We start from the raw sequence: 25,870 nt of genomic DNA, 5'->3' as shown, positions 1-25,870 counted from the left end.
TTTCTCTTATAACCATTCCAACTCAGACATCGATTTACAACAATGTAACAAACTAAACTGCACAGCCAATCGCGTAAAAGGTCAGAACCAAAAAACATGCGTGATCACAACCAGTTAACCAGTAGGAATACAGTAAACAAGCATGCTCATTGGGTATCAAAAGTTAAATAAAAAAACACACTGGAGACAAATTGAACCAAATTTAACAAATCTAAAATTCTTCCATTCCGAGATTTTGTCAAAATCAGGTGGTTTGTGTCATTCATTACATCCTGGCAAATGATAGTTAAGACTGTGCAGTTTTGCAGTATTTGCCCAGTGCTGCTCTGACCTTCTTATTGGTCATTTATGGTTCCTTATTATTATTATTATTATTATTTACAACAATAATAATCATCAGAAAAATCATCATCATCATCATCATCATATCAATAATACAATACTATAACATAAAAGAACTGTGGAAAATTTAACAGACTGTCTTGCGGAAAGGTGCAAAGATGACTTATTTAATGTGTATTTCTTTATGCTTAGAGCCTTATCAAGGTTTGCTGACTGCTCCTCATATAGTCTTACTGTCAAATGTAAACTCCCATGTTCAATTAGTTCCCTTAGAGGAAGAACTACTATTGTTCCTCATCTCTTAGAAAAAAAACAAAGTTTTGTAAGTCTGTCTATGAGGTGTAAAACTTGCTGAACAAATTTGCTATTAAATTTGAAAATTTAAGAGGCAAATAAAGGGAAAGAATGAAAAGGGTTAGAGTAAGATGTGCAGCATCAGGCAGTTTCTTAAACAGCTGTTCCCAAATAAATAAATAAGTCACCATCCACCATGTTTCCCTTTACCCAAATAAAGAAAATAAGTCTGCAATGGTCTCAGCTTATATTAATGATCTGTTGTCAAAAAGTAACTAGCAGCTCAATGTATCTGCATTGCATGCAAAACAAAAACTTTTGTACACAGTGTTAAGAGTGTGGGTGTCTTGGAGACCGGTATTGTGTGCTTATGAGTGGTGTGTGGACTGTATGGGTGTGTTTAATGCTAGAGGGTTTGACTCCACACATCTGCGTTTGCAGGAACTGTTGTAGCCTGGCTGAATCTACCTTTAATTATACAATTGAGACTACCTCTGCAATGTGCAATACGAGTGTAGAGAGGCTGTGCGGTGGTCAATCGATCTACGGATTATTTGACTGGGTGTCTGAATTAATGCAGTTTAATGAACGTTATGCAGCATGTCTTATGTGTGGTCAGGTAAAAAGACCAAACTTAAGTACGATATCCATAAGAATTGCTTTTACATCCATTAGAATTGCATAAGTGGAATAATTTTTAATTTTTTTTTTTTAAATGTGGAACACCTATAAGAATCAAGATTATGCGGAAAATCACAGCTTACAGGACAGCTCTGCACTTTTACAGAAGGCACAGGGAAAATATGCACCTGCTCAGACAGCAACTTCCTCCCCTTCCTCTCAGTCTCATGTTCTCATTCTAACAGCTAACTGGCAAGTAGCTACGTCAAGTAACATTGCAAAGTCGACCCGCTTCTGCGATCAGATACAGTATTAATATCGAGACTTGTGAAGTCAAAACCACCATAATTGCAGAAAGAACAGCAGGACATCTGAATGTTTTTGTAAGTGAAGAGAAAGGAATTAAACAGTTAATATTGACGGGTTGTTAGTAAGGACCAAGACCTTAATTTTTATTATGACCATCTGAACTGACCTGCAGTTACAATTTTGCTCGGAAAACACAGGTTGTGATTGCATTATGATTAGAACATTTGACCTCCATAATAATTATGGAAGAGCAAAAATGCCGAAATGAAAAGTCAAAGATATGAAGGGGAAGAAGGGAAGGTCAGGTGATATCACACCTAATTATCTTTTACTAATTGATAAGTATAAGCAGTAAAACTCCCACATTATTTTTATTTTGTTTTGTTTTAAAGCAAAAGCACATCACTCAAATCTCACAGTGTGGAAAGACTTAAGAAAGGAAAGGATTCTTAAGAAAGGATTAAGTAGCTGCTGTATAACAAAATAAACCCACGCATTTTTTTTTTCTTTGTAACAGCGGTTTACTCTGGACTAACAGACCATCTTTTCTCTATGTTAACAGGAACTAGGTGTTGTCTCTGTCAGCAGTGCTACTGCCAAAGAGAGCTGTGCCAGAACTTGTATGAATTCATGACAGGTGCCACCATGAAGATTGCAGGGGTGATGTGTGGTGAAGAACTGAACCGGAGGCCATAACAAATTATTTTGTTATTCAGTTATATAACTGAAACTTTTAGATCTCTCCATGGATAAGAAGATGGAGAAGCAGACAAGATTCAGATTCAGATCTACATTATTATCCCACATGGGGAAATTAATTTGGTCCAGTGCTCCAGACTTAAAAACACCATAAAACCCACAGTAAAAACAATAAAAAATAAACAGGAAGACCGCAACATAATCATAAAACTCAAAAACAGTGAATGAACAAACAAGCAGTGGAGCGTAGACAGTGTCACCGCATGCGCAGGCACCAATTAGACAACCTGCAGCAATAAAAAAATAAAAACAGGTAACATGATGCACCTCTGGCCTGGTCAGCTGGTGTATGTTACGAATTAAACCAAAAACCCTTTGAAATCTGTTGCTTATCTTCTTTTAAAATTCTGTTTTTGACTAATGTAATGTGGTCATAAATTTTGCAGTTTTATATTGACCGTGACAGACTGTGACAGTGACGACAACCATTAGAGCTGAGCACTTGTTGACGCACTCATACTGTTTAAACAAGAATGGTTACATATTACAGCAGGAGTACAAACAAGAAAACTCATATTGTGAGCAAATAGTCTACCTACCTCAGTTTAAATTAAGTCTGCAATTCCAAATAAGCTGGCTCAAATTCAGCTGGCTCTGCTGCTGACATGGGAGATAGTCAAAAGCCGCGTTTTCACCGCAGGAACTATACCCCGGAACTAGGAACCTTTTGAGGAACTCAGTGCGTTTCCACCGCAGGAACTAGGGTCTAAATTTAGTTCTGGGGGCTTTGTTTTACCCCCCAAAAGGTTCCTGCTCGGGGGGTAGTACTTTCCGAAAGTACAGGAACCTTTTGGGTGGAGCTTGCAGCGCTGAACATTTCGGATTGGTCGAGTACTTACGGGATTTTTTTGTGTCTATTTTCAGGCGCCATGTTTGAAAATATGCAGGCGCAAACCAATTTATTTTCATAATAACTTCAAATCAAACTTGTATGTTATGCGGCGCAGTAGTCTACTTTTGGTTATAGCCTGCCAACGTCTTGGAATTATAACGTGTGCTCTTCTGTTCTTTTCTTGCTTTAGTATTCGTTTTATAAAATGCTAAGCATTCGTGCTGGGACAGCATATTACGTACTAAAACATTCAAACGGATTAATTCGGTTGCTGAATATTTTCTTCCGGATTTTCTTAGCCCGTTGTAATTGACTCAAAACGTTTGATACAGTTATGTGAGGTATGCGGTAGTTCTGCGTAATTCACATTGGTGATACAGTAAAAGCAAACTGGAAATCACCTTCCACACTTTTTGTCAGGGTAAAATAACAGGTTAATTCTAGTAATCGTACCTTTAGCTTTTTCAGACTGCCGTAATTTTACTCTGCCATTCTTCAATTCCACAAAAAGACCAGGAAGACTATGGACTAATTTATGGTGCATGGTTCGCATCTGGAGGGCACACTTCGCTGCTCGGCTAGCAGTAACTTCGAAGGAAAACAAACGGTGGCTGTACCACTACTAATTTAAATTTTCACGCAAGTCCGAGTTTTCGTTCTATTCTTGTCATTTTGCGATTAGCCTATATGGAATTGACGATGAGAAAGTAATCAAACAGCAAATTGTTTACAACGTGTGCATGTTTTCTGCTGTTGTTGCCAGTTAGCCTATATTGGAAATGTGAATGCATTCTGTCGCTTCGGATGTCAAGACATGAAAGCGAATGTTCGCATAAAAACATAATGAATGTGTTTGAGAGGATATATAAAACAGTTACAATCTGACTATTGGCCTGTTATATCCTATTTGTTGCATAACGGTCCAAGTTCAACTACCAACGACAGTTTTGCTTGACAGCGGTAAAATATGCCCAAACGGCTGAAGAAGAATATTTCAATTCCATGTGATTAAATCGATAAAAATCAATAAATACAAAAGTAACCATATATAGTCATTGTTGGTGACCCGTTGTATATAAGTGGAATAAACCCCTCTGGGCTGTCCCGGTTATTAGAAAATAATGTAGGCTACTTCGGTGGTAGTATGGGGTTACAGAAGAAATCATATGACAGATGGACCGACGACAACGCCGCTTTTTCATACGTCAGTGGGCTAATTTGCCTAATCTTCGCGGGACTTTAGACCCCGGTGGAAACGCAGACAACCATTGGCTGAAGGAACCTTTTAGTTCCTGGTAAAGTAGTTCCTGGGACTGAAAGTTCCGGGTAATTTTGGTGGAAACGCGGCTATACTATCCTTTGCAGGAGGTCTGGGCTGGCTAGCCTCGACTGTAGACCCTCTCCATGGCATTAAAGGAACCCAAGACAGAGGTGGATTGCATAATGATAATCAGAGAGATAAACAGAGTTATCAACTGAACCATTATCACCAAATAACTAAGACATATGTGAGGAGAAATTAAATATTTCTGATTGCTGGATTTGTGTTCCACAGTCGCACAATTGCCATTTCACTATACTGGTGTTCCTATGTCACTTATATAACAGGAGGTTGTATATAAGAGGTTGTGAGAATTCATCAGACTTGGACTTGGGATATGTTCGGATGGTTGAAAAATGGCCTGGGAGGGATTGGCACTGTTCTTGTGCAGTGACTCTCGTTGATCTGTATCATACTGCTGCTGATGAGCTGTGTTTTAAGCCTTTTCACCCAGTGTGTAAGGCCACCCCAATAGCAGCAGGGAGGTGGGAGCCCTACATTATACAGGAATGGCCAGACGTGCCACAAGGGTTCCTGGCAGATGATGATATTGTCATCTAAACCATAGATCGCAGAAGACGGTTGACGACTGAGTGTGTTCTGACTCACTCCAATGAAGGGTAAGATCTACAAAGAGAGAGAACCTTAGGCAGGGGTGAGTAATATGTTTAGGCAGGGCTGAGTAATAGGTTATGTTTCACAGCTTATTGCTTGAACAAAAAACAGGAGGCATTGACAGGAGGAGAGTGTTCTTTTTTATAACCAGAAGTACGCACCCCCGCTAAATTCTTAGGCCCTCCAGCAGAGCCTCTCAAGCTCAAGGGATCAAACTTCCCAAGGACAACAAGAAGTTTGAATATTGCACGTGTGTTTTAGTGTGAAAGCAATTAATAGATAAAAACAAAATAATCCATTTTTGATTTAAAGCTCGTTTGTGTATCGTTAAAGGCTAGGAGGTCATTGTGTGTTCATTAAGTATTTATGCTATGTGATTAGACCTAAAGATCAATTTACTTTGTTACATTTTACTATATGCTTATATATTAGCCATGTACCGATCAGATACAGCTATACGTCTCACAGATGAGTGGGAATGAAGTAGTAATCTCTTATGAGCAAAAAGGAGAGAAGAACATAATAACATTATGACATGTTAATGGACATGTTACTGACTGTGTTAATGGAAAGATAATGTAATAAATACAATAGATATAGACAATAGATACATCCAAACCAATTAATTCAAATGAAAATATAAATGAACTACATTCCTATATGAAAATTATTTTAAAATAGCAGAGTTAACAGATCTTTTACATGGAACAAATCCGTCAACACCAGCTGTCAATGTTAATGTTTAGGGAGGGAACATTAATTAAACACAGAGTCACTATTCATCTTGACATATTAAAATTTATCTGTCAACCACCGCCTTTGATTTCCAAGGTTCCTTTGTCCCTCCTCAGAAAGTCGGGGTATAAAACTCAGAGTCTGAGTGGAAACTTTACTTCATTGCACCAGTGCTGAGAGCGTTCCAATCCCCACAGCAGAATGGGGACACTCTTACGACTCCTGGCCTGGACGCTGCTGTCTGTTGGGCTGACAGGTCGGTACATCTTTTTGCAACTCTAAGATCTGCAGGAACTGCATTAACATTTGCTCCCGATTAATGCTTAAGATACAGCTCCACAATTATGAAAATAACCAGATTATTATTCCCTTGATGGGAAATGAAGTGTTTGCGGTGTTATGGAAGAACATTTTAGAACATCAGTACCTGTTAAATATAAATTCAGGTCATAATGTAGAATATATATCGAGAGTTAAAGGAGTACCATGGTGATTTTCACACTTTCTCGGTTTTATGTGCTATTTGCACAGGAGGCATTGAAGAAACACAATGAGCAAAGTATTAAATATGTCCGTTCTGTATTTTTGGAGAAATATGCGTTTTAAATTAATCGTCCTATTTTCAACCGGTTGAGAAAGTTGTCATTTTGCTGCGTCACGAATATAGTAACCACTCCCATTTCCACGCCCCGTAAAGAAATCTGACAGGACACACCGTCCTGCTGTTCAGACAATGCAAATATTTGACTAACGTTAGGTTCACTTAAATTAGAGTGCCTTTAGATTATTTCTGGTTATATTCATTTAGCTAGCTAGCTAACGTTAGCTAGCTAGGAGGTTTGCTTTCTTAAGGCAATGTTATCGATAACGTTAGCTTGCTAGTTTGCTTTTATGAGGACGTTATAGTTGTGCTTTTATCTTAACTTGGCTAGCTAGATAGCAAAAATTATAATTGGATATAAGTCAACGTCCTTACCTTAGCTATCTATCGATACTTGATATACTACTAAGCTAGCTAGCTTGTGAAAATTCAGTCTCCCAAAGAGAGTGCATATCATGGGGGTAGCTATGGTAACGGGGCACGGTCTGTCAATCATAGCTAACTGACAGTTCTCATTACCACGCCCAGACCGTTTGGGTGAATTTTTATAGTGGGAAATTTAGGCTTAGAAAAATACGTTTTAAAGTACATTGAAATGACTGAAGAATAAAAAAACTATGCACATTTGTTTTGTTGTTGCCTAAAGACAACTGGGAAGTGTCACGTTCAACCACCATGGTACTCCTTTATATTCTCGTTCAAAATGTGTTTTAAAAACCTGCAAATCTCAAAGCATGCTAATTTCACTAATAAACATGTTTTTAATGTGACTTGAAAAACTGATAGAGAATATGTTATATAAAATATGATGAATACAATTTTTTTCACTGCTTCTCTCCACAGTTGGTTCATACGAACAACAATGTGAGTCATGAATACAACAAAAATACTGAATATTTCATAGAACGATAAGGCTTTGCATTATTGCCCAAGTTACTGTTTTGAGTTACTGTTTTGGCTGTGTTGTAGAAAGAAAAAACAGTGCAGCTAACTTCTTCCTCATTGTGTTGTAGCCTCTTCTCAGTCCGTGTATATGACTTCTTCCATCACTAAGTTATCGGTGATCTCAGGTAAGGTCTGGAAGTGTGTTCCCACAGCTTATTGTCTGTTACTGACATTTACTACCTAAAGGAATTTTCTCATGTTTATGATGATGATGATTTTCTCTGGCCCAAGGAGTGAGCCCTACTCACAATGGCCAAGTTTGCAGCACATGGGGAAACTACCACTTCAAGACTTTTGATGGGGATGTCATCCAAGTGCCCTCCACCTGTAACTTTGTCCTAAGCTCTCTGTGCAAGAGCACCTACGAAGACTTCAACATCCAGATGAGGAGGCAAGTGGTGGACGGCCTGCCCACCATCAGCAAGATCACCATGAAGCTGGACGGGACAGTGGTGGAGCTCATCAAGGACTCAGTCCTTGTCAACCATAACGAGTGAGAACTGGGAAATCTTAAACTTATAAATAAAGATGAGAACAGGCCATTCAGACCATCTCGGATTGTCTTTTATCTACAAACTAAAGAGAATCTAACATGGCATCATGGATGGGCTTCAACAACCCAAGAGTTTCCTCCTGGAAAGCTATTCCACATATTGCCAATATCTCAAAAAAAAATTTCCTGATATATGAGGTGTGGCTATTAAATAATGAAACTAATGCTGTAATTCAATTTTAATGAAGAAAACTTACATTTCAATTCCTTTCCCCTAATTTTGCACACCTCGTATGTGCAAAATTTACCTTAAAAAGGTACATGTAGCTACTATTGCCCCCTATGATCCACTCTGAGTATAAATCATTGAATGTCTTCATTCACTGTTTGAATGTGGATGAAAACGATCAATTTGGCAACAGTAATGTCTCACGTAGTATGTTACTATGAAAATAGGTACCACCCAGGTCCAGAATGGGGTAGCGAGAAACGCAGCCTGAAATCTGAGCTTAGTATTATTTGTTTTAATCTGGGTAGTACCCTAAACTAACTATGACTATGTTTACCTACACAAATATTCAGCTATTAACCCAAATATTAAGTATCGTGCTTATGACATGAGTCATGTAAAATAAGCATAATAAGCCAGCATCCCAGCTATGCCTAACCAGTATGTGTGATATGTGCCTCTTATACTAGTAAAATGCCAAATATAAAAAAAGTATTTTCAAATGGTTGTTAATAAGACACATTACGTGGGCAGTGTGACAGGTTTGTTTGTTTTGTTTTTTGATTATTTGTGTTGCGCCTTTAACCAACTTTCATATCTTTCAGTGTCGAGCTCCCATACAGCCAGTTTGGAGTTCTTATTGAGCCAACCCCCTCTCACATTAAGATTACATCCAAGCTGGGCCTGGTTGCCACATGGAACAGGGATGACTCCTTCTTGGTATGATTCTTGTGATGCCGTGTAAAAATACACTGAAACTGGGGGGTCTAAACATGCTTAATCAAATGTGTTATTCTGAGGCCTAGGTTTGCCAGAGAAACATGGTAGTTTGTTTACTCCCACACACAGCATGTCACAAACCTTAAAAAGTACACTGCACACACTTATCTATGAACACACCTATTAGGAGCGATTAGTTAGCTGGGCAGTTGCCATTCACAGCAGCTTGCTTCATCATATCTGTTATAACCTGATTTTAGCCAAATTTGATAAACCATCCTCATCATGTATTGTAACCATCATAACAGTCCTGTAGAGACAGGTGAATGGTATGTTGGGTAGATGTCCCGTAGAGACAGGTGACTGGTATATTGGGTAGATGTCCCATAGAGACAGGTGAATGGTATATTGGGTAGATGTCTCGTAGAGACAGGTGAATGGTATATTGGGTAGATGTCCCGCAGAGACAGGTGAATGGTATATTGGGTAGATGTCCTGTAGAGACAGGTGAATGGTATATTGGGTAGATGTCGCATAGAGACAAGCAAAGGGCACATTGGGGAGAGACAGCATTCTATCTATGCGCTGAGAGAGACAGGCCAGACAGCAGTGCTTCAGATTGTGTAGCTGATGTTGGACCACAAGATGATCTTCTTCTAAATGAGAAGGCAACAGCAGGATCTTGCAACCAACCAGGAGGGGGATTTCTCCTAGCATATGGTTGGCATGGAGATACGGAATGTAGATATCGCTCTGCTTGTCTCAACCAAGACAATCAGCATCCTGTTCTTCAGAGAGGGTTAGATCAAATTCAGTCTCTGAGTCTGGCATCTTCAAGCCAACCGGAAACGTAAGCACAGACCCGTTAATCCTACATATATGAGAAGCACAAGAAGATCAGTGTGTGCAGTGTCCTTTATAAGGCATGTAGTACATGCTGTGAATGCATATTAGCATGCTTTCCTGTGCGCAGTCATACTCGAGTGTATTAGCATGTCTTACGGAAAAAATCTCCTGCTTCACTGAAGCAGTAATGTTTCTCTTTTATAATTCCCACTGGCTGTTTTCCACCAATAGAGAGCAGGATCTTGAAACCACAATGGATTGTTCCTTGTGTACTGTATGTACATTATGTTAAGTATAAACAAACAATCCATTTTAGGAAAGACAAACCTTGACAATTGATTTGCTAAACACATGCCTGCCCAGGGATATTTGTGAATGTGTGCATGATTTTGTCACTGTCCTGTTGGCAAACTAATGCATGAACCCACAATTTCTGCGGTTAAGCATGCCGCTGGCTGAAATGGCCATTGTTTGATCACATTTGCAAATTAAAATGAGTCTATATCATCAAATATCAAAAGTATACAGTAAAATAAATAACTGTAAGGTTTCATTTTTATAAACTTTTAAATATTTGTATATAATATGAAAATGATATAATCATAATTTTTTAAAGCACCAAAATAAAAAATAATGTAATAATGTAATGTACAATGAGAAAAATGTGGTCATGGTTTTGTATATAATGCTTGTGTTCCAGGGAATATTTTCTGTTTCCTAAGATAAATAATACAACTCTGAACTCTCAGTCTTTTGTTTAAGTCAAATCTCTCATGTTGTTCTACAGATGGAAATGGACAAAAAATTCATAAACCAGACGTGTGGGCTCTGCGGTGACTTTAACGGGGTGCAGACCTACGATGAGTTCTATAAAGATGGTAAATTTTTGCTGAACCTCTGTGAAATTCACCAATGCGTGCAGCTCAAAAAACCCAGAGCTAACCGCATTTTATTCGATGTCTATCTGCATGTATGTTTTTAAATAAATATGCAGAGCTTAACTTCCAACCTTGTCATGCCTCACAGGTGCAGAATTATCTGCAATTGACTTTGGAAACATCTGGAGGATGGACAGCCCCACAGAAGACTGTGAAGAACCTGCACCGTTGCCTGAAAAGAGCTGCAACACTGTGGAGCTGGTAAGCATCTGCACCTGGTGCAGTACAAGAGTATGATAGATTTTCAGTTTTTTACATCCATTCATTTCACAAAACAGCATCTCCCAGTGATAAGGACATTTGATCACTCATTCGGTGTTTTGATTGGTCCTGGGGTGTAACAGAATGGGCAGCATTTCAGATACATGCATTTGAATGATGTACTTGCATTTATGTATTTGTGGGTTTGCCCACCTCTTTTTTTGTATGATTTTATGTCTTTGCAAAGCAGCATATGTTTCTGGCATTTTGGTTGCAACAACTCTTTTTGGAAAGGGGAGAGATTAATATTTGTTTAACACAACAATTCTATTGTACTGCACCTATTGTACTTGTCCCTGGGCGGTTATCCTTGCAGCAAGAGGCGTGCGAGAAGCTAATGTCCCAAGAGGCCTTCAGCAGTTGCCAGGACCTGGTGCCCAGCGATTACCTAATGAAAGCCTGCGTTTCTGACATGTGCAACTGCAAAGAGAGCAGCAGCTCTTTTTGCCTGTGTAACACCATCTCGGAGTACTCGCGACAGTGCGTACACGCTGGTGGACAGCCACAGCAGTGGAGGACCCAGCAATTCTGCAGTACGTGGCTCTCTACTTTCCTCCAACGCGCACACAACAATCCAAGTGACATTATATCTTCCTCAAAAACACTGATGAAAATGTTTCATCTATTACATATCAAGTATTTAATATGAAAAAAAAATATGTTATAAGATAAACCTAGCCAACATCAGTGTGAAAAAATAAAACTGAATTAATATTTAGTAGCATATTTTTTATAGACCATATCATTTCATAGTGAATTCCACAGATGTATAAAACAACATACATTTCATGCAAGAAACATCTTTTGCAAATACGCTGGGGTCTTATTTTCAGAGTATATGTACATTGACTGTGTAAACATACTGCGAAAGAGGTTGATGATACCTTTTGATTTCAATCTTGTCATGGCTGACTGGCTTCACTGTGGCACACAGGCAAATCCTGTCCCTTTAACATGGAGTACCAGGAGTGTGGAACCCCGTGCATCGACACTTGCTCTAACCCACGGAGAAGCCAGATGTGTGACCAGCACTGTACTGACGGCTGCTTCTGCCCACCTGGTAAATACTCCCATGTTCAGTAGTCTCTATCGCTCCAGAGTCTGGAATGGGCAATTTGCTTGAGAATGGTTTCTACTAGAAGTCATGCTACCTGTTTGCTTCTAACAAGCTTTAGCCAGTATCAAGTTATTTGCTGATCGACCATGATTTATTATAAGTAGTACCTGACCTCTGCTACATATTAACAGCTCCATCTGACTGGAATAATCTTCCTCTTTTTCTGAGATCTATTACCTCTTTCCGCTGCTATAGGTCATCTTCATTTTCTCATCTTAAAACAACCTGTATTTGCTTTTAATTTCTGCATACTTACAATCTTCAGTTTATTTGTGTTACAAATAAACTGAAGACTAACTGCTTCAATTGCTCTTTATGCTGATGTAATTGATGTAATTGATTTATTATCCAGGTTATTGTAGCCAATTTGTCTTGTACAACAGCTGAGGGTTGGGGGTGTGGTTGTGGGTGGGAGAGGGTAAGCGAGCTTTCTGTATCTGTGTATTTGCAGTGTGTGTTTGTTATGTAATGTTGTTTTTGTTTGTATGTGTTTTATAATTTTGTATTTGTGTCTATAGGACCCCCTTGAAAATGAGATGCTACATCTCAAGGGGCTATCCTTTCAATAAATTCAAATTAGCAAAACTCAACTCATGAGTTGGGTGGGTTTTACCTCACATCAAACTGTTAGCATGGTGAGGCTTACCATACCGATAGGTTTATGAGGGTGATAGATGAGGTTCAATTTTGAGTCATCTGCAGTGTAATTACCAACAGCGTCTTCTGCTATTTTTAGTGCCTCTTGCTTGCAAAGTGATTTTATAAGGAGATCACAAAACATTTTAAAGAAACTGATGATTATCTCTCATGGGTTTTACTTTACAGAAAGAAACACCATTGCACTTGAAAAAGGCATTCAGCTGAATGCACTAAATGACAAAAAAGACATTTTTGAAAATATCTGTGCCATAATCACATTGGGCCTCATTCACAAAACTTTTCTTCAATTATTTCTCCAATATGAGATTCATGACACATCTGCATAACTTTGTTTGTGTGCATATCCCAGGTGTATGAGATGATGAATGCCGAATGTTCATAAATTTAATGCGTAATCCTGTCCATGTGATTTGCATAAGGAAACAGCCATGAAAAAATACAGATAAGAAAAAAATTATGAATGGTGAAATGTACTTGGAAACGTTCATACACACAATTTAAGATCAAATGTGATCGTATACATGTTTTGTGAACGAGCCGCATTATGTCCATTTAGGGGTGCAGAACAGTGCTCTTCTGGAGCTGCAAGTATACTTAGGTTTGTAATTTCAGAGTTGGATCACAATGCTAAATGTTAAAAATCTTTATTTTCCAGGGACTGTTTTTGACGACATCAAGCAGACTGGCTGTATCGAAGTAGAGCAGTGCTCTTGTACCTATAATGGAGGAACATATGGTTCAGGACAATCTTACAGAACCAAATGCAGGAAATGGTGAGTTAAATGCTCTGTGAAATGTCAAAATCAACCGCAGTGTTACTGTAAGTTAAGTGTGTCCATTATTTCTGGTATCATTTTAGTTTTTCCCAGTATTCATTTTCAATCACTTGCATTATACTTTCCCATCAACCTCATCGGTGTTTTGTCAGATCCTATGGAAAAATCCCAGCACAAAAGATCCTGATTCAACTAATGTAGATCTTGATTAAAGACAATGGTTATTATTATTTTTGCATACCTTATTTTAAATAGTACCACTGATTTAATTTTTTTGAGTGTCCAGGCCAAGAGGCAACCTACAATAAATAAGTATATACACAGAACACAAAATACAATAAAGAAAATATCAGGCTTAAGAACATGCCATTTGGTTATAAGAACCACAAAAAAACCTTCTGTTACAGTGTTTTGAACCTAAACTTTGAAATACAAAAACTATCAGTTTTGGATACTAGCAGAACCAGTTGTCATAGTACAAGGCCAGAACAAAAGCTAGCATCCACAGTTTTACTCAGGTAGCCATTGTGAAGCATTGTGACCATGTGATAATTAACTAAAATACAAGCTGTTTTGTCCAGTACATGTTCTGGGGGTGAGTGGAGCTGTGCGGAACTGGAATGCCCTGGAACCTGTTTTGTAGAGGGTGGGTCGCATATCACCACTTTCGACGGAAAAGCCTACAGCATTAATGGGCAGTGCTCCTTCGTCCTGGCCAAGGTTAGTGCCCATAGAGTCTGTGATTCTGACACCATTATATTTTACATGTCAAACGCATGGTTAGGGTCAAGTTCCATAAACAGCACACACTCTGCAGGTCATACACTCTGAAGCTGCAGTGAGGTGTATTGTTTCCAGGCTGAATGCTGAAACTTTGTTATTAAAAATGTTACTGTGACATTGTGACCTGCATCCTACTTTCTATAGACGACAGACAGACAGACGGAGAGAGAGAGAGAGAGAGAGAGAGAGAGAGAGAGACATAAGAAAAGAAGAAAGGCCTCTGTTGCTTTTTGTCCTGGGAGCTAATGAGCATTAAGTTTCTGCAAATAAAGTCTGCATAGAATAAATATTTATGCCTCTGAAAATCCATTGTGCAAATATGCACAATTAGAAACAACAGCAGCAATTATTATAATATTAGCTTTGGCTGGGAGTGGCTATAAAACAACAGCCACAACCAGCAGGTATGTGCAGTCCAAGCCTGGTGAATGTTCAAAATACACATTCAGTGAACCTTTATTTTTATATAGTGCCACGTACAAACAGGTTAACATTCAGCCCTTCAAAACAGACAGTTTTGGAAGGGAATGAAATAACAGAAAAATGTGCAATTGAGGCAATCTGTTTTAAAAAAAAAAACTGGAATGGATTAATTCTCTTCTGAAAAAATATGGGTTTGTGAAACGTCAGTTTTGGGAGAGAGTGCATAGCTTCTGACGAAGGGTAAGGAAAAACGTTCCATTTCCTGTAAAGCAACATGTGTCAGTGTTCACTGTCATTCTTTTCCCTTAGCAATACGCAGGAACGAATTTCACAGTACTGGCAGACTTACAAAAATGTGGCCTAAGCGACACAGAGACCTGTCTGAAGGCTGTGAGCGTCCAAGTCCCAGATACTGTAAGTAATTCCTTCCTCTGCATCCTTTTAGGCGTCATTTAGATAAAGCCTGAAATTCATGAAAAACCTCTTTCGCCTTAGGGTGTCTCAGTCTTCTTTTGTCAAATCTGGCTTAAATATTAAAATATTTGAACTACATGAACCATTTAAAGACCAGTAAAATTCCAGCAGATGTGGTGTAAATATGGTTCAGCAATACCATATTGGCTGCATTGGCTGCTGATTGATTAGCGACAATTAGCATATTAGAGTAAATGCAACAATATACCCTGGGTTGGTATCCAGTGGGGACTACTGGCCACCATATCCACCAATGGTGGACCAACCAGGACATATTTTTAAGGCAGCTGTTGTAGAATGTTAAATGTCTCCCTACTCACTTCCTCTCCATCCCACAGATCATCTCCATCCAGTCAAACGGAGCTGTCTCTGTAAATAGTTTAGCTGCTCCACTGCCACTTTCTACAGGTAGGCTGTTGCAGCATTTCTGCTATATCTCTGCTAGTAATGAACAGAAATGAAAGTATTCTAACAGAATCATATTTACATTGCAGATAAGGTCACCATCTTCAACCCATCCACATTCTACGTCATTGCCGAAACCATTTACGGGCTCCAGCTGACGATCCAGCTGGTTCCAGTCATGCAGGTCTACATCACCTTAGACCCCTCATACAAGGGGGCATCCTGTGGTACGTGTTCGCATTTTCAACGTGTACATCATCCTACCATAAGCCCAGGGATACAGAGAATAAGGACATGATCCAGAGCTTTACCACAATAACTTTATTTTAGTTAATATGTTTAATGTGATTTACTCCTGATGATATTTTCAAAAATCAGTTTAAAAAAAAAAATCAATCAATACCATGTTATTGTAAAAATGGCAATTACTGGAAATATTGGGAAACTATTATAAGGTGCTGCCTGGTTATTTCTTGAAAATTTCACATGCATTGAGCACAACTGCAGGCTCTTTCTGGAAAAGGTGATATTTGTTCCCTGCATGCTGGTTCTAACAAATCTGAGTTAAAGGTTAGTGGATGCATTGGCTGAACTGCCACCTCCACTTGTAGCCCACCTAAACAAGATGATTTGTCAGAATTTGATTTACCAGTACCATGTGCCTTCTTCCCTCAGGTCTGTGTGGAAACTTTAACAATATCCAATCAGATGACTTCAAATCCACGAGTGGACTGGTGGAAAGCGCCGGAGAACCATTCGCCAACACCTGGAAGGCTAGGGGGGACTGCCCCGATGTTAAGCGCAGCTTTGAGAAGCCCTGCAGTCTTAGCGTGGAGAACGGTAACTATGGCATCAAGTAAACTACAGCTGTGACTCCCCATGGCAATATTTACTGTAACATCCTATGACAGCATGCACACTAGAACTCTGACACCCTAACTGACACCATGTACACTATAATTGTGACATTCTGACCATGACAACATGAACACTACAGCTCTTCCTGAAGCCTACTTCTGTCCTTTATTCTCATATTTGTCACTATAGGGAAGTATGTGTTTGCTGTGTATATGACATGGTATTTTAAAGTATTATGATGATATTCTACCAAAGACAGGAAACATAGGTCCATGTGTTCATGTATTTGTGTCTCACCTTTCCACAGAGCGATATGCCACGCACTGGTGCTCCTTCCTGACAGACCCAAAGGGACCATTTTCCCAGTGCCATTCTGAGATATGCCCATACAAATACAAAGCAGTAAGTCATTACACACATAATTATTTAGATTCCTTCATTTCTGAAGAGGTCATGATTATTATCCCAGCTGGTGAATTTCCGTCTGACGTAGCGCATTTGTCCGAGAGCTTTTTTTGATGGCGGACTCCCTCTTGCCCTCAGCAATGCATGCATGACAGCTGCAACTGCGAGAAGAGCGAAGACTGCATGTGTGCTGCACTCTCTTCCTACGTCTACGCCTGTGCCATCAAAGGCATCATACTCAAAGGATGGAGAGAAACTGCCTGCAGTAGGTCAAACTTCATCAGACAAAGAGAAGCAGGACAGATCAGGCTAAGCGATACTAAAATGGGGTTTTCTGTCTTTTCCTTTTCTCAGAGAAATACACCAGCTGCCCAAGCTCAATGGTGTTTCAGGACAGCATGACCTGCTGCAAGCGCACCTGCCGCTCTCTCAGTGAGCCTGACTACACCTGCCAGGTAGACTTCTTACCTGTGGACGGCTGCGGTTGTGAAGAGGGAACCTACATGAACCAAGAAAACCAATGTGTCCCTGCCACAAGCTGTCCCTGTTACCACAAGGGGGTGGAGGTTGAAGCAGGAGAGACAATCACCAAGAACGGGGCTACATGGTAAGGCCTTTGCTGTGTGTTAGTGACAGTAGGGTTTCTGTGTCTGTGTTAGGGACAGTAGAGTGTCTCTATGCATGTTAGTGACAGTAGAGTCTCTGTTTGTTCCTGATAGACCTTAAATACCGACTGTATTGTATAATACTAATCTTGGTTGTCCATTAGGCATGATGGGAATTTTATTTAAGCTCCTGGCTTACAATATAAAAAAACAACAATTCCACACAGGCAACAATAAGCACATAAATACAATACAGTGTATACTGTTTTCCAAATGATATAAGCACATGCTTGCTAAGTGATCACAGTGTTGATTGTGCAGAAACAGAAGACATTCTGTGTACTCTGGATCATAAATTATTAATATTATTAAATCCAATGAAAAGTAGCACAATTAAGAAATAGCTTCACTTGTTGTCAGTGCATTTGCTTTGTTTTGTCAATCTTACACTGTCCCAATTTTGCAGCACTTGTAACAAAGGATCTCTGAGTTGCTTTGGGGCTGAAGAATTGATACAAAGTAAGTATTATTAAATCTCAGTCTCTAATTAAAAAATCAATTTTTATCTGATTTCAGTTTAGCGAATAAATACAATACATTCTGTTTCTAAAACATCTGATTGTAAATTCAGCCAAATACTGAATATAAAGACATAAATTCAATGACAGCTATTTCTATTTAGCAATGTGGACATGCATACAAAACCAGAAGTTAATTAGTCAAGACAGCACAAACACTTAAGACTGAGAACCAGTAGACCACTGGGCCACAGAACTGCAGTGCAACTGGAGCATCTTTTCTAAATCAATGAAATAAGGATTAGCTGTTCCGGTTGTACAGCAGTTCTGAGCTTTAAACTTCAGCTAAGCACACTGAAATTGACACAATAAAATTTTAGGTTAATAGAATTGTAAACAATAAATGCATTTTTACAGTTCTATTTCAACTGAAAGGGAAAGGGCCAAGCATTATTTTAGAAGCAGGAAATAAACAGTAACACAGAAATAAACAGGAAATATAAAGCCCTTTCTGCATCTCCCACAGCCACCTGCGTCTCACCCATGGTGTTATTCAACTGCGAGGGGACCAAATCAGGGACCAAAGGGTCTGAGTGCCAGAGGAGCTGCAGTGCACTCAACATGGAGTGTGTGAGTTACGCACTTGCCTTCCTACAGACCACCCAGCAGCTATAGACCACCCAGCAGCATTTACAGTACAATACACTCAACATGGAGTGTGTGAGTTACTCACTTACCTTCCTACAGACCACCCAGCAGCTATAGACCACCCAGCAGCATTTACAGTACAATACACTCAACATGGAGTGTGTGAGTTACTCACTTACCTTCCTACAGACCACCCAGCAGCTATAGACCACCCAGCAGCATTTACAGTACAATACACTCAACATGGAGTGTGTGAGTTACTCACTTACCTTCCTACAGACCACCCAGCAGCTATAGACCACCCAGCAGCATTTACAGTACAATACACTCAACATGGAGTGTGTGAGTTACTCACTTACCTTCCTACACACCACCCAGCATCATTTACAGTACAATACACTCAACATGGAGTGTGTGAGTTACTCACTTACCTTCAAACAGACCACCCAGCAGCTATAGACCATCCAGCAGCATTACAGTATAACACACTCAACATGGAGTGTGTGAGTTACTCACTTACCTTCCAACAGAACACCCAGCATCATTTACAGTACAATACACTCAACATGGAGTGCGTGAGTTATTCACTTACCTCCTACAGACTACCCAGCAGCACTTACAGCTTCAGCTACTTATCTTCCACATTCAGTTTATACTGTAAGTCACTCGATAATGATAAATGAATAATAATATAATTAAAATGCTTTAATTATTTAAAAGGTTCACCCATTAACTTTGTACTCTGCAGGGTACTTTGCCCAAACTATTACCCTAACCTGTCCATAAATATCGCTGAGCTAGATCTGCTCTGTACTTGCCCTAAACTGATGCTGATGAATAATCAGTTTCACAGAACACATTCAATTGCTTGAAATGTTGAGAAAAGCAGCATATGATAGCCTGACAATGCTTATTCAACCTGTAATCTGTACTAGTTAGCAAGCCAATCAGTCCAGATTTATAATTTACAATTTTTGTGTATTCAGACGGGATTAGAGAGTGGACATACAGCAGTGGTTACGCCGATAGCAGTAAAATGTTCAATTACACATGGAAAAGCATGAAATTAAAGTGTTTTACAGGTGCACAAGTGATTGTGATGATTTTGTGATGCGATTTTCCACCACAGGTCAGTACGGAGTGCATTTCAGGCTGCGTATGTCCTGAAGGACTGGTGGCTGATGGGATGGGGGGCTGTGTAAAAGAGGAAACTTGCCCCTGTATCCACAATGGTGTTCCATACCAGCCTGGGTCGAAAATTAAAGTTTCCTGCAACAAATGGTAAGTCTGATCTGCACATAATTTTATAAATCGATGCTCCTTTGAAATGCATATTATCCTAATTTCAGGGATGTGACTCAGAGTTTAGGAACTCTCTGACAGCTGTCAGCATCCTGCCTCTTGCCCAATGCACACTGGGAAAGGTTCCAGCACCCCCTGCAATCCTGAATATAGATAATGCATGGATGGATTGACAGCTGTTAGCAGAAGAGTATGCTAAGCAAAAAATTTTAAAAATGCCAAATACTTTTGGCCCTTGGGACAAATAGGTGCTGAAAACAAGCATTTCTGACCAATCAGGAAAGATCTCATCCCTGTATTTTGTTACTGTTATCGTTTCAGTACCTGTAAAGAAAGCAAGTGGGAGTGTACATCTAATGAGTGCCATGGGACCTGCGCCATATATGGAGATGGCAATTACATCACCTTTGATGAGAAAAGGTTCAGATTCAGTGGAGGGTGTGAATATGCCCTCACTCAGGTACATTTTATAATAAATGACAAACTGCAAACTGCCAGCTAAATATACTCATGCAGCAAGACATAAAAGTGGCTTGGGAAAGCATAATGTGTTATATCTTTTCTCTCCATAAATGTCACTCTTCTCTTTAATATCTATTAGGAGATTTGCTTTTTCAATCCAAATTAAGTAGCTTGATGTTGTGCCCTGACCTAGCATTTAGATCTGCGAATCCTTGGTCTAGTGCCAGAAGCTAGTTACTGAGCAACACTACCACACTTATACAAATGTGAATATTCCTGAACTTGAACCCAAATGTGCAACTTTTGCAGGATTACTGCAGCAAGAGCATTAATGGAACTTTCAGGGTGGTCACTGAGAACGTACCCTGCGGAACCACTGGCACCACCTGTTCTAAGGCCATCAAGCTCTATCTGGGGGTATGTACTGCAGGCCTGTGTGTCTGACGTTAGTAAAATAGCAGAACATTTAAACCAGAAGCCTACCTAAAAGCCATTCTACAATGGGTCAGGTGCAAAACAACTATTAGTAAGATATTACAATTACAAAACTGACTCTATATAACATGTGCATATCAGCATTACATATATTGTCATATATATATTGATATGTTAATAGAATGTAAAATGCCTGTTAATGTTCATAAAGCATCAAAGAAAATTGCTGTAAACAGTTAGTAGGTAACCAGCTAATGCGTGACTTAGATAGTCACTTTTAAAGTTCCTTTAGTTTTTTTAGTTTAACCCATCACTGGGTTGTGTATTCCATCCAATCACAGTATGAAACACTACAAGGATGTAATGTGGCCTAAGTTATAGTTGCTGGTAGAAATTTGCGCCTCAAGTTTGCAAATGTCAATGAAACTTTATTTATTGAAAATCTCGCTTGCAAACAGAAAGGAAAATCAAACCCAAATGTTGAAGAAACAGCAACTGTAGCTAGTAACCTTCAGCTTCCATTGTTGTCAGCATGGTTGTCATTTCTCTTTCAGGGTAATGAGCTGGTACTGGCTGAAGGAAAGTACCACGTGATACAGAGGGAGACTGGCAGTGAGATTCCATTCAAGATCAGAACCATGGGGATATACCTGGTGGTCGAGGCAAACAATGGCCTGATCCTAATGTGGGACAGAAAGACCAGCATGTTCATCAGACTTGCCCGAACATTTGAGGTAGGTATTTTTCAAGGAAAGTCTCCAAAGCATCCTCACTATGCGGTGATGTGTTTGTATACTTGCATGTGCACCACATTGTTCCAAGAACAGGGTAATTGCTTTCTTTAATAAAGTATATTAATTCATTTCCAGGTGTACATTTTTATTTTTTAACAAATGTTTAGGGGAAAACCTAATCATTCTGATTGGAGGCAAAGGCACCCCTTTATCGTTGCAGTGCTCCAGGCCAGACACACGCGTGTGCATTTAGCATTGCAGTGCTCCAGGCCAAAGATGCATGTTTGCATTTAATCTCTTCCCCAGGGTCGTGTCTGTGGTCTGTGTGGAAACTACGATGGCAACGGAAACAACGACTTCACCACCAGGAGCCAGGCAGTGGTAGTGAACCCCGTGGAGTTTGGAAACAGCTGGAAGGTGGCTCCCACCTGCCCCGATGCAGAGCTCATAAAAGACCCCTGCACATCAAACCCTTACAGACAAGCCTGGGCCCAGAAGCAGTGTAGCATCATCAACAGCGATGTGTTCAGCACCTGCCACTCACAGGTACCACGGCCACATACCATGGTTACCGTACTCCAGGGATAGGCAGCGTTCAAAAATATATATACTGCATTTGAAATGTTTATTTTACTTATGTGTATTGTGTATATTATATGGGTTGCGTTTCGTGAATTTAGTAATGTTTAAACCTCTGTGCCACCTGCAATGCAATCTAGGACTCCACTATTTTTGATTGTAGTTTGTCGACATATAGATTGTTGTTTTTAGGTATTTTATAATGAGATATATTTTAGGGTTTGTATCCATCCTTGCTACACTTAGACTTAGTGGTCCGGTCCTAGACTGGTTCTTAACTTAGATTCAAATCTAGAATCTGACGTTATTCACTTGTGGTTATACAGCCACTTACATGTGAGTACAATGAAAAATGTGCTTTCAAAATATGTTCCTATACTTTGCAAAGTAATTCTGATTGTATAAAATGGCGTGTAACTGGAAAAAAAGTGATTTGCTGAAGCAGAAAATCTTTACTGTTCTGGAAAGGTGGACCCTGGGCAGTACTACGATGCGTGTGTGAGTGACTCGTGCGCGTGTGACAGCGGGGGAGACTGTGAGTGCTTCTGCACGGCTGTGGCGTCTTACGCGCAGGCCTGCAACGAAGCTGGAGTCTGCGTCGCCTGGAGAACTCCCGAAATCTGCCGTGAGTCACAGCAAACCACACAAGCAAAAGCCCTGTGCCGCAATGAAAATGTGTTCATATGACCCTGAGCAGCAAAACTGGGTTCACAACAACAAGGATCTGTTGTTCTCTCATTCACAAAAACTGAAAATGCGATACAGTCTACACTGCAGTACAGTCTTGCCCAGTACCACATTCAAGCTGAGCCATTGATGCATCAGAGCATCACTTGACGTTAATGTGCCTGGGCAAATTTGTCTTTGCGTAAAAGAGATACTTTGCAAATGTGCTTTGGCTCTAGATTACTATGTTTAATTATGTATAAAGAATGTGATTTATACATTAGAAAACTGCAGTATTACATATAGTTTTAATTTAAAAATTCCGCTGGAAAAGTGACAAGCTGTTGACCACACGAATATGTGGATGCATAAGACTGATTTGTTTCTGTCCCATGTAGCTCTGTTCTGTGATTACTACAATGGCCCTGATGGCTGTGAATGGCACTACAAGCCCTGTGGAGCCCCCTGCGTTAAAACCTGCAGGGATCCTTCAGGGATTTGCTCCAAACAGATTCCTGCCCTTGAAGGTAACATTTTTCCCCCTAATCTGTTTCCAGTTATCACAGGTAACATGTATTTCCTCTAGTTCTTTACACAATTTGTAGTTGCACTCCCATTTTAAAACCATACTTAATTTACCCCAGCTTTTAAAGCTATAGTATGTGTGGCTGATTAGCCACTTTAGCATGTTAGCAAGTATCTAATGAAAAGGAGATCATTTAAGAGGTTATATCATTATGGATGTAAGGAAATTTTAAAGCAGAATCCCAGCTGTATCTTCCTTTTCCATATCCTTGGGGTACAAAAAGAAACAAATAACATTCATTTTTTGCTTTTATGTAATAATACTAGTGAAGGAGAAACTTTCACACTATATAGGGTTTTACACATTTCACATAATCAATTTTATATTAATGTTTGCTTTCTAATTCTGCCTTAAAGGACCTCACTGTTTGGTGGGCAGAAATAGCCCTTTAGGAAATCTTGCAACATGCTAAAATAACCATATTGGGCTGAAAAGGTTATGTTCAGTTGTTCTAAACAAATGGCAGCTCTATACGTAACTTCTACAGTTAACTAACTGGTCATGCACTGCTCATAGTAATTTTAACTGAATGTGGATCAAAGAATCTATCCTGACAGACTTTATCTTTTCAGGCTGCTATCCAAAGTGTCCTGCAGACAAACCATTCCTAGATGAAGACACAATGAAGTGTCTGCCGAGTGAAGAGTGTGGCTGCTATGATGAAGAGGGAAATCACTACACCAATGGACAGAGTGTCCCATCCACAAAGAACTGTGAGACCTGGTAAGATCACATTTTTTTTGAACAATCAGCAAACAAGGCCCGGGCTAGGATCACCAGTAATCCTGTATTTCAACTGAAAATGCCCTGCCCTGAACGGGATTCTCCGTTGACACATAATTCCTGCAAAACATACACTGAAAGATAAAACCCAGAGACTGAAGAAACCAAATAGATAGCTATAGTTCTCTGATAAATAAGCTAGCAAATCTGGGTTGCAAATGTCAACCTTAAATCTCCTAATGCCACACTTGTTCAGTACACATTATACTGTGCTTCAGCAAAAGAATGATGGCAACACTGTTCAAAACTCCAGTTGAATATTTACTGTGCTCCAAAGAATGTCTTACACACAACTTAAGAAAAAGATAACAACCAGTTTTCTTCTTTTCTTACAGCTACTGTGCAATGACTGGAATACTCTGCAGTCATGATGACAACGGTGAAGCTAAATTTCATAAAGCTATATTACTACTATAATAATGAAAGATGGGGTGTGAGGAAACACATGGTTGAATACATCTGACAAGTAAATATAACTCTTTTCTGATTTTCACAGCCTGTTACTGCATATACAAAGGAAATAATTACCCTTATGGAGTTACCATTTACAACACTACCGATGGTGACGACAGTTGTATCACTGCTGTCTGCGGAAAGAATGGAACAATTGAGAGGGATATGTATCATTGTGCAACCACCACCACAGTAGTACCAACCACGTCACCCAGGACCACAGAATCCACAAGCACCGCCACATATACCACAGCACCACCGACAACAGTCTTTGTCTTCTCAACAACAGGTAGGTTTAGGTGATTTATGCCAAATAGGACTGTACATGGGTGTGCCAGGTTGGTTGTGTTACAAGCTTTGCTTGTGCTAAAAGGTTTGTAACAGCTAAATATATTTGTAAATCAAGCCCTACAGGGGAATTTTATGACAGAGCCAAATTAGAAAACCAGTTTTTCCAGAGCATGAAAAAATTGTAAAACATTTCATTTTTGAACAGAAATTAAGCCATGAGTGGCATGTGCTACTGTCAACCCTAAGTAACAAAAACAAACTTTTAAACATGCTGTGAATATTTCACATCAGTCAATTTTTGTGACTATTTGAATCTCAAATAAAAGCATATTAGATAATTATTTTGTCATTTTGAAATGACAAACCTGGGATACAAATTACTCTCCCAAATACTTCTGATATAATGTCAAAAGTGTAAACTGAACATTAGCTGTATACAAGCCAGGTGTATGAATGTGTATGACTGCGCACAAAAAACATTGTAATGAGAGATCTTGCAACTTCCTTTTCAGGAGTGACATCTGGAACAACAGAAGAAGGAAGGGAAACTTCCTTCAAGCCAGTTACACAAACATTGCCCATATTCACATTGCCAGAAGAAACTACAACAAAATATTCAACATCGCCACAGAAAGTGACCACAGCAGGGGAAACAAAAAGCACACCAGGGCCAACGGGGTCAACAGAAGTCAAACCCACACCATCTCCCACAGCACCTTTGACGACAGAAAAACTGATATCCACAACAGAGAAAATTCAGACTGAAACAACAAAGTCACCAATGGTGAAAACCACTGGTCCTGTAAGTGAAACATCATCCACAACTCCAATTTCAGAAATCACAAGTTCAACAACAGAAGCACAAATATCTACTCCATTAGTCTCATCGACTTCTGCTCCAATAACAACATCATGTATTATGTGCACATGGTCAGACTGGTTTGATAGTGACTATCCCACGTCGGATCCTGATGATGGAGACATCGAGTCCATTGAAAATATAGTAAAGTCTGGGCAAAGCACTTGCAGCAAACCTACAGAGGTGG

The 25,870-nt window shown here is 39.5% G+C and overlaps 1 protein-coding gene across 1 annotated transcript; it reads left to right on the top strand.

Moving 5' to 3' along the window:
• Positions 1-6,028: 6,028 nt before the first annotated feature.
• On the top strand, positions 6,029-25,638 carry LOC118215080 (mucin-5B-like; the record flags this gene model as incomplete). Its single annotated transcript, XM_035395505.1, has 31 exons — positions 6,029-6,084; positions 7,273-7,293; positions 7,443-7,499; positions 7,606-7,867; positions 8,702-8,816; positions 10,450-10,540; positions 10,689-10,801; positions 11,178-11,394; positions 11,796-11,921; positions 13,294-13,411; positions 13,996-14,134; positions 14,930-15,034; positions 15,433-15,502; positions 15,589-15,723; positions 16,175-16,339; positions 16,665-16,759; positions 16,901-17,027; positions 17,117-17,369; positions 17,834-17,886; positions 18,412-18,515; positions 19,663-19,814; positions 20,157-20,295; positions 20,607-20,714; positions 21,287-21,466; positions 21,773-22,012; positions 22,514-22,670; positions 23,110-23,238; positions 23,870-24,020; positions 24,416-24,459; positions 24,577-24,822; positions 25,337-25,638. Coding segments are annotated over exons 1-31 (4,269 nt in total), but the record flags the coding sequence as incomplete, so codon positions are not given.
• Between the last annotated feature and the right edge of the window lie 232 nt (positions 25,639-25,870).

This window comes from Anguilla anguilla, chromosome 16 (assembly GCF_013347855.1).
Source record: "Anguilla anguilla isolate fAngAng1 chromosome 16, fAngAng1.pri, whole genome shotgun sequence".
Taxonomy (NCBI): Eukaryota; Metazoa; Chordata; class Actinopteri; order Anguilliformes; family Anguillidae; genus Anguilla; species Anguilla anguilla.
This window is presented reverse-complemented; position numbering and strand designations above follow the sequence as displayed.